General features: G+C 42.4%; 1 protein-coding gene across 3 annotated transcripts in view; it reads left to right on the forward strand.

The window, feature by feature from the left end:
* LOC122251635 (rhotekin) overlaps positions 1–8,647 on the forward strand; it is a 205,935-nt gene extending 197,288 nt beyond the window's left edge. For all 3 annotated transcript variants that reach the window (XM_086535866.1, XM_043013682.2, XM_086535867.1), the window contains exons 2-10: positions 1–42; positions 1,261–1,359; positions 1,932–2,042; positions 2,419–2,598; positions 3,442–3,536; positions 3,784–3,890; positions 5,131–5,247; positions 5,507–5,774; positions 5,997–8,647. The exon at positions 1–42 is cut by the window's left edge and continues 170 nt beyond it. In XM_086535866.1, coding sequence (XP_086391992.1) covers positions 1–42; positions 1,261–1,359; positions 1,932–2,042; positions 2,419–2,598; positions 3,442–3,536; positions 3,784–3,890; positions 5,131–5,247; positions 5,507–5,774; positions 5,997–6,181 — 1,204 coding nt within the window. In that variant the 3' untranslated portion in view covers positions 6,182–8,647. The remainder of the gene's footprint in view (positions 43–1,260; positions 1,360–1,931; positions 2,043–2,418; positions 2,599–3,441; positions 3,537–3,783; positions 3,891–5,130; positions 5,248–5,506; positions 5,775–5,996) is intronic.
* Positions 8,648–10,000: the final 1,353 nt, after the last annotated feature.

Here is a 10,000-nt window from a genome sequence, read left to right on the forward strand (position 1 = left end):
CGAGCTGCAGCGCCGGAGGGGGGCGTCCGGGTGCGCCGACGGGTGAGGAGCTGCGGCCCCTTCAGCCGCCTCGCTTGCGTGCTTGCCTCGGGATGCGCTTCGGGAGGGCGCTCTGGCCGGGGGGATTCTGCGGGATTCACCGTGTGTGTGTGCGTGTGTGTGAGTGTGTGTGTATGTGTTTGCGTGTGTGTATGTGTTTGCGTGTGTGCATATGTGTGTGTGTGTGTGTGTGTGTGTGTGTGTGTGTGTGTGTGTGCGTGTGTGTGAGTGTGTGTGTATGTGTTTGCGTGTGTGTATGTGTTTGCGTGTGTGCATATGTGTGTGTGTGTGTGTGTGTGTGTGTGTGTGTGTGTGTGCGTGTGTGTGCCTGTGTGTGTGTATGTGTTTGCGTGTGTGCATATGTGTGTGTGTGTGTGTGTGTGTGTGTGTGTGCGTGTGTGTGCCTGTGTGTGTGTATGTGTTTGCGTGTGTGCATATGTGTGTGTGTGTGTGTGTGTGTGTGTGTGTGTGTGTGTGTGTGTGTGTGTGTGTGTGTGTGTGTGTGTGTGTGTGTATGTGTTTGCGTGTGTGCATATGTGTGTGTGTGTGTGTGTGTGTGTGTGTGTGTGTGTGTGTGTGTGTGTGTGTGTGCGTGCGTGTGTGTGCCTGTGTGTGTGTATGTGTTTGCGTGTGTGCATATGTGTGTGTGTGTGTGTGTGTGTGTGTGTGTGTGTGTGTGTGTGTGTGTGTGTGTGTGTGTGTGTGTGTGTGTGTGTGTGTGTGTGTGTGTGTGTGTGTGCGCGCGTGTGTATGTATCCGTGTGTGTGTATGCGTGTGTCCGCGTTTGCATGTGCATGTGCATGTGCTTGTTAAGATGTGTATGTCTGTGTTTTTGCATATGTATGTGTGTGTGATGGATGTCTGTGCTTTTGTGTGCTTGTATCTATTGCAGTGAATGCAGTATTCCCTTCTGAAGTCCCGAGGCATTGAGTCTGAATGAGTGTTACAGTTAAATGTCAAGATATTAGGGAAATTGCCATTAAAATTATAGTAAAATAAAAAATATTTATTACATTTGCCTTCGTCCTTTTTTTAAAGATAATGATAGATAGCTTGAAAGTCATTACAAATGAGACTAAGATCTTGGCTCAGCTAGCGAGAGCCTAGGAATACCGACGAATAGTTGATCCTCTTGAACCTCCAATAAGAAGCTCACTTAAGAGGAGGACGGCCACTTGGCGAATCCACGTGCCTGTGCTCATTCCTTCTCCGCTTTTGCAGGTCGCAGCCTTCCCTCTCGCGGGTCTGCCTCTCCGACCTGCGCATGCCGCTCATCTGGAAGGACAGCGACCACTTCAAGAACAAGGGGGACTACCGGAGGTGAGTGAGGCCAAGGGGGAGGGCGCCCGTGCGAGGGCCTGGGGGGAGGTGGGAGGGGGATAGGGGGTGGGATGGGGGGGAAATGGGCGTGGGAGGTGTAGCATGGGGAGGGAGGGAAGGAGGGAGAGGGAGTTGTGTGGATTGGTAGGGTAGGGTAGGGTAGGGAGGGAAAGTGAGTGATTGAGTGAGTTGAATCCATTGAGAGTGAAGATAGAAATAGATTAGGCAATGCGAATGGGAATAGAAAATAGAAGGCCAATCAAACTTGGTCAGAGAAAGAGAAAAACATTTATAAGTTTTTTTGATTGTTCAACAGAAAGAAAAAAAAGTATAACGAAAACTGTGTAAACTATTCCCTTATAAACTTAGATAAAAAAAAGTTTTCTCTCCCTCATATTATCCCTCCGTTTGCTCTCATTGGATCTAAACATATCCCGTAGTTAGTTTCCACCATTTCATAAACGCAAGTAGACATATGAATACCACCCTTCTCTCCTTTTCCAACATACTTTCCAAATCTTTCGCGCTTTCAGTTTCCTAATCATGTTTTTTTGTTTTTTCTCTCTTGTCAGGTTTGCCGTGTTTGTCCTGCTGAAGATCGGCACCGAAATCTACGACACGGTCATGGTGAACCCCGTCGACCGATCCATGACCGACATCTGCTTCGACGATATCATTGTCTTGTAAGTCGACGCTCGAGTTGGCGTTGTGTTAGCGTTGGCGTTGGCGTTGGCGTTGGTTTTCCTCCTTTGATAGAGTTATGTTTGGTGCCTCGAATACGGCTTGAAGATGATAGTTATGGAAGTGAGGGCGTTGGGTATTAATTGCTGTGCAGTAATGATTATAATGAGAGCCATTAGGATGATTATATTCATAAAAATCATAATAAAGATAAACTTAAATGGTGACGATGGTAGTAGTAGTAGTAGTAGTAGTAGATAGCTTAAAAAAAAAATAAAAATAAAAAGTTCCAAAGTAACCGCGGTTCCCGACGACCCAGGGACCGAAGTGCCTCCCAGCCAGAGTCCTCCTCCTAACGCGCCCTTCCCTCGTTCACAGCAACGGCATCCCGTCGGGCTTCGAGTGCAGCCTGGAGGTGTATAGCCACGTGTTGCAGAACGACCTGACGATGGCCAGCACGCCGCGCAAGCTCAAGCGGACGCTGCACTCGTCCATCTCGCGCACGGTGGGACGCAAGCTGGCCGCCTCCCTCAGGGACGAGCTCTCCCACGGCGAACTGTGAGTAGGGGCCGCTGATGGGGGGGTGGGGGCAGGTCGGGGAAACTCTCCTCTCGCTTCGTTGCGTTCCTGCTTCTCTTCCTCCTTTTCCTCCTCCCTCTCCTCCTCCTCTTTTTCTTCCTCCCTCTCCTCTTCTTTCTCTTCTTCCTCCTTCTCCTCCTTATTCTCTTCCTCCTCCTTCTCCTCCTCCTCCTCCTTCTCCTTTCTCCTTCCTCCTCCCCTCTCTCCTCCTTTCCCTTCCTCCTCCTCTCTCTCCTCTCTCCTCCTCCTCCTCCTCCTTTCCTTCTCCTCCTCCTTTCCTCCTCCTCCTCCTTTCCTCCTCCTCCTCTTTTCCTCTTCCTCCTCCTTCTTTCCTCCTCCTCCTCCTCCTCCTCCTCCTTTTCTCCTCCTCCTCCTTTCCTCCTCCTTTCCTCTCCTCCTTTCCTCCTCCTCCTTTCCTCCTCCTCCTCCTCCTCCTCCTCCTCCTCCTCTCCTCCTCCTCCTCCTCCTCCTCCTCCTCCTCCTCCTCCTCCTCCTTTCCTCTCCTCCTCCTCCTCCTCCTGCTCCTCCTTTCCTCTCCTCCTCCTTTCCTCTCCTCCTCCTGCTCCTCCTGCTCCTCCTTTCCTCTCCTCCTCCTGCTCCTCCTGCTCCTCCTTTCCTCTCCTCTTCACTCTCCTCCTCCTCCTCCTCCTTTTATTATATAGATATCAAAGAGTACATGTCTGATTATTTCGTCAATTAGGTAGTTATAATGGAACATGATCATCTATCATCCAAGAAATGATTTGAGTTCTAGAAGAAAAGCAAAAGAGATGACAAAAAGTGTCCATGGATGAATTTCTACATGATTCTCCCCTTTTGCAGAGGACCCAAGTTTGAACTGGTTGCCACAGCAAAGTTGACACTCGACAACGTTTCAAACAACACCGCGACGTTTGACCTGAACATGGAGAATGTCGGTAAGTTGACCCGAGTTTGGGATTTGTAAAAGATTCTGTCCTGGGTGTCTTTGTGTTTTATTGAAGTAAATATTTTACAAGTTGTTGATAAGTTGCAAGGGACTCTTAATCCCCTTTCTCTTATAATGTGTGTAAGAAAATTAAATGATTTATCCGCAGATATCTGAACCTATAGATATAGAGGTAGATAGATATTGATATGGATAATTGTGTATTTCATTTATCTTTTCATTTATCATCTTGACAGAAAACCGAGCGAACCAGTTGCCTCTCTTTGGCCATTTCTGCTGTCGTCTTGCCGCCCAGCCTGACTGTGCCACACAGGAGAGAGTTGCAGGATATGCCCATGTTGCAGTAAGCCTCTTCCAATATGCTTCATTTTGGTTACTTGGAATGGGTTGGGGGGGGGGATATATGCAGGAGTTAGTGAATTGATAATGAGAAATAGTGATAAAGGTAGATAGAGATATAACAATTTAGATATAAATAAAGATTTTTCAGGGTTTGTATAACTTGAATCACCAAATTTAAACTGTATTTTAAAAAAATAATTCATCACTTTGATAAAAGATAATGTTTTTATTAAAGTTTGGTATTTTCATCACAATGAGGGCTGATTTTGATCTCTATTTTGATCTCTAATTACTGTGCAAAGCATAATAGAATACAGTACAATATATGTGATAAATTATATATTTTATATAGCACAATTACAGACTTTGTTTCTATGATGATAATAGTATGATTCTCAAGTTAATCAGAAAAAAAGGAACAATATACTTTTAGAAAGAGTTAAGGTTTCTTCCTAGCTTATCTGAGATACCAGACTTTATTCAAACCAGAAGGTATAGGGATAAGTATAGGTATAGGTATATGGACACACTCATTTTCACTCACTCACAAATTCTCACTCACATACATGCACAAACACACTCTCTCTCTCTGTCTCCCTCTCTTTCTCTCACTTTCTCTCTCTCTCTGTCTCATCCTCTTTCTCTCTCTCTCACACTCTCTTTCACTCTCTCTCCCTCTCCTTCTCTCTCCCCCCCTTCTCTCTCTCCCTCCCTCCCTCCCTCCCTCCCTCCCTCCCCCTCCCTCCCTCCCTCTCTCCCTCTCTCCCTCTCTCTCCCTCTCTCCCTCTCTTCTCTCTCTCTCTCTCTCTCTCTCTCTCTCTCTCTCTCTCTCTCTCTCTCTCTCTCTCTCTCTCTCTCTCTCTCTCTCTCTCTCTCTCTCTCTCTCTCTCCCCCTCTCTCTCTCTCTCCCTCTCCCTCCCCCTCCCCCCTCCCCTCTCTCCCTCCCTCCCACAGAAAATACAGACACAAATGCACACATGCATATACACACACACACACACACACACACACACACACACACACACACACACACACACACACACACACACACACACACACACACACACACACACACACACATATATACACATACCAAAGAATATATAATACAGAAAATTAATGAGTATTTTGTAGTGTGACCACGAAAGCCACAGACTTCTCTGAAAGCTTGACATCCCATCGCTACAACAGACAAGAGCTACAGGAAGCGAGGTTTTTCAAATCGTTCTTCTCTCCCTCAGGAAAGTGAACAGCAGAACTCATGGTGCAGATTGTTTGGCTGGCAGCTGGAGGTGTGGAATTCGAAAGAGGACGTGCACCTCTCGCCCCACCATCCCCTCTCGTTATCTGTTGACAGGGTGAGTGCCCTCGGTATTGGCCAGTCTTTAAGTTTCGATGCCTTTTGGTTGTCTTGCAAAGAGGTTCTAGATTGTTGAGGTCGTTAGATTTACTGGTATCTGTTATGTCTGAATAAGTTGCTAAAAAGGTAAATTGAATGTTTGATGATGATGGACTGGATAATAATTATAGATGGATTGTGAAGGAGAATTTAATGCTTCCAGTCCTTGTCATTGTTCCCTCAAGAAGGAGGAGGCTAATGAGGTCCTCTTTCCACAGAACACGGAGGTAACCCTGAATGGCTCTCAGGTGGTAGTGTCCAACACCACAGGCTTCGACCGTGGTTCCCTAACGCTGGGCCTCGACTCCCCGAGCGAGGCGTCCTCCTGGTACAGGTGTCTCCAGCAGCACATTGCAGACCACAGACTCTGGGGAGCAGCGGCCGAGGAGGAAATGGAGATCCTGACGCCACAGCCCACGCGACACAACTTCATCCTGCCCAGACGGGGACGATTCACCTCGCTCTATGAGGAGACACCCCTCAGAGGTGTGTGCTCTAAAGGCCCGGGCTTTTTTCAATGTCATGGTCTCTTGGTATTTTGTAAAAATGTTGGCAGTGAAGCATAGGTTATCTGAATATCCATCTATCTATCTATATTAATCTCTATCTAATTATCTCTGTGTAGGCAGCCAGCAATGACTCTGGCTGAGTGCCTATTGTATGGGGAAACTTTTGTATTGTTTTTTTTCCTTCTTCTCCTCTTGACAGATGGTTCACCGAGCTCTGAGAAGTCCTCCCTGGATGACATCTATGGTTCATCTGCGTTTGTCAATAACTACTGCACTCCAGCCCAAGTAACCAGGCCGAGAGCGATGACACTAGCCTCGAGGTCCTCCTTCAGACGATGGGGCTCCGTCAAGTGTAATATGCCCTTTTTTAAGAGCAAGAGTTAGACAAAATAACAAAGACAAGTAGCTGTTTTGAAAATGTCTTGGCAGCCTCTCCTGTATATATTTATATATATATTTGATTTTTTTTTCTCTCTTTTTTTCCTCTGTCTTCTCTCCTTATTTTCTTTTGTCTTTCTCCCTTACTTTTGCCAGCTACTCTCTTATTTTTACCCAAGTCTTCCCTTTTGATGAATAAACTCTATTTCATAATGAGCTCTTCTTTGTACTGTGACTGTATCACCATTGCCAGCTGTGTATTTTTGGTTTAATTTTGGTGTTTCATTATATATCAGTATCTGATGTTTGCTCAGTATTAACTTTCTCATAGCTTAAAGCACTGTAATTGAATGTCTGAGATTCGTCAAGTAAATCAGTGACACGTTTCAAAAAAAAGGGTCCTAATGTAGAAGAAGACTTTCAATGCTTGAATATATGAGATTGAGGAAAACACAGTGTAGAGTGAAAAGGTTGATCATATTGAGTTGCATTCATCAGGTATTGTAATTCAGTCATCCATTCCGTGACGTTGACGTCAAAAGCGCAAACTTACGACATGCAGATTATTGTCGAGTAGCATTCACCTCGGGGCAGAAGCTCTTGTAGGAATGCGAGATCCAGTGGGACTCCATCAGAAAACAGAAGTCACATCCAGTTTCAAGATGAGACTTTGTAGTTTTTTATTCCAGTGACTATTCAACTCTAGCTTTTAGGAAAGAGTGCAAAACACACACAAAAAAATGCTTCAAAGGAATTTCTCTTTGGTTAGCTTAATATATTTTTATTTTTTTTATTTTTTTTTTTTCAATGTTTTGTGGAGACATTCTTTTCATTTGCTGAAAGAGTAAAGAAAGAGAAGAGTGTGGCTATGTGCTTCTTTCAGGCTTGGCATAGAGTCATGTTGTCAAAGATATATATACCCCTGAATGTTGAATGATCATACACATGGCACTGCAATGGCCACAGTTCTTCTCTTTTTGAACATTGTAGATCTTTTAATTTGACAACTCTTTGGAAAGCTACTTTTCTCCTTTTTTTCCCTCTTTGTTTGTGAGTCAGAAAGATCATCCAAAAATAACGAATCAGTCATGTTTTATACCTTTATTGCTTTACAAACATAGGTAGCTACATAAAGACACCAGAGCATATACTTTTTTATTTCTTTTTTTTAAACCTTGTTGAACATGTACGTGTTATTTCAGTAATGGGAAAAAGCCTGTGCTACTGATATACCTGGCTCAAGTGTATTGTATTAGCATAAATATTTATGTATTTTTATATATGTATGTATATGTATACACATTCTGTGATGCTTTTGTTGCCATGTGTGTTAGATATTGTTTATTTTGTAGTACTTGCAGCTCATTATGCATGGAGGTTGTAATACCTGTGCAATTGATTGTTTTGTTGAATGTAATGTCTACCTAGATGAGTACAGAGCATCTACTTACAATGTTGGTTATTCGAACTTGCTCTCTTCCAGATTCCATTTCAAGAAATATTGCATGTTGGAAGTTGCAAAATTGAATTGTGGAAATGACTAAAAGAAAGATGATGCCCCTTTTCAGAGGCATCTCTAAGGTGTTCATCCTTTGAAAGACCTTTTTAGAGCATTTAATAAGAAAAGAAAAAGAAAAAAACTCATGCTCAAGAATACGGAAGATTAAAGAATGATAGATTTTTACATTTTTTTCTGGTTTAGTATTAATTGGCATTCTAAACAAGTTATTCATGACAGTGCTTATAGTGTGGAGTGTAAAGAACATATATATTTATTATGTGTCTTATTTTATTATTGACAGAGCAGATTTTGTTTTAAGTATATGGCTAATACTTAAGAATGTTGAGAAATTGATATTTTGCATTTCTTGTTTTGTCTATTCTTTTCTCTGGCTTTGTGCACATATTACTTTTCTTTTTTATATATGTTTCTATCTTGTTACTCTGTTTATGTACATATATGGCAGACAGTATTTTGCATGTGAACGTAATGTAAGGAAATACAGAACTCATGGAAGAAGAAAAAAAAAGAAAGCATAACATACCTTAAGATATTTATTTTAGGCATTTGCATAGCTCATTTAGTAAGTTATACAAGAAGTTCAAACACTTTTTGAAGAAGGAAAAATATATATAGACCTATATTTAGTGACACGTCAGTAAATAAAAAAGTGGTGACCAGAAACATCCTTATTCTGCATGGTCGATGCTCTGTCTTTGCCTAGATCACGCCCAGGTTTTCATCAATTGTAGAAATACAACGGATTACGACACTGACTTGGATGCAAGATCAGTAACATTGCTTGGATAGACATTGGTGTGTATATATAAGAATAAACTCAAGAAGTACAGTCCCTGTCTTTTAGAATATTATACCAGCCACAACTTATTGACTTTAGATCTTGCCTCTTGTGTAAGTTTGCTTTGTATGGGATATGCAAGGTAGAGAGTAAAATAAAATCTTGCTGTTAACATGGTTTTATATTTCGCTACCTTTCCTATTCTGATTCACGAGGAAGCATGGAATCGGCTAGAAAAAAAAAACGATTTTATGAATTTGTTTTGTGTGAGGTATACATGAATTCATTGAATTTCTAGAGATCGGTCAATATGTCTATAGAAAGAGGAGATAATTCTTATCCTACATGTGAGGTAATCAATAATTTTACAAGTGTAAAATGAAATAGAAACCATGAAAAAAACTCCAAAGAGGCTCATGATTACACAGGGTAAAATAAAATCAGAAAAATCTGACAATTTTCTCTCATAAGATCGAAAAGTCACTTTTATATACTGTCTATAGGACATTGATAATTTTGTGGCAGTTCTCTAACTGCCAGTTGGAGAATTAAGCAGGGGAATTAATTAAGGGCAGAAGGTATGGGAGGTGTGGTCTGACCCCCACTCCCTATATTCAACCAAATTAAGATAGCGGGGACGTGAGTATGTATTTCAGTGTATATGATCTATGTATATATACGTGCTTTGGCAAGTGTAAGTAAAATATGCCCATGCCAACTGGAGTATGCCAAGAGGTAGTGGGCCAGTTCTAAAGGTGCTGAGATATCTGAATACCACGCTAGACAAGTTCAACCAATCTAGAAGAGACTAACAGTAGTCTCCAAACTAAATTACTTCCCTTACCAAGATAGCCCAAGCCAGCAGGAGGGGCTACCCGGCTGAACCTCCGCCGGAGCTAAATTTCCGGGCACTAATACTACGGCCCTGCTTCCCGAAAGCGAAAGAGCCCCTGGACTTGCTAGAAGAATAGGCGAAGGACAGACAATACTAAATGATGGTCAGATATTATACTGGAGAGGTAAGTCTCTGGATTTAGGTTTCTTAGTTCACACACGCCTCAGAAATAATGGTGTAGAATTCCGTAGTGTGAGCGAAGGAGTTCTACCTAAAATCCTTAGTCACCGCTCCCTCCAGCAGCTATAATGATGAGATAGAGAGCTTTTTTTGAAGATATACAAGCAGCTACCAACAAAATGAAGTCTTATTTAACGTATTTATGGGTGACTTCAACGCTGAGATAAGTAAAAGGGAAGAAGAGGAAACCTCAATTGGGAACCATGGAATATGGATCTGAAATTAAAGAGCTCGATCCGTCAATATTTATGGGTACAATTTTTGAGAGGAAAAAAAAAGATGAAACTGACATGAAAGTTACTGTACAGGAATAAAAACGGAAATTATATATATCATAGACAGGAGTTACATAGAAATCAAACAAATATTAGTAGCGGTCATAGAGTGGTCAGAATGCAAATTAGATCACATTTGAGAAGGGAAAGGAATAAACTTAGAGGAAAACCGTTC

Source organism: Penaeus japonicus, unplaced genomic scaffold (genome assembly GCF_977035675.1).
Source record: "Penaeus japonicus unplaced genomic scaffold, GWHDUDI00000001_assembly GWHDUDI00000004, whole genome shotgun sequence".
Lineage (NCBI taxonomy): Eukaryota > Metazoa > Arthropoda > Malacostraca > Decapoda > Penaeidae > Penaeus > Penaeus japonicus.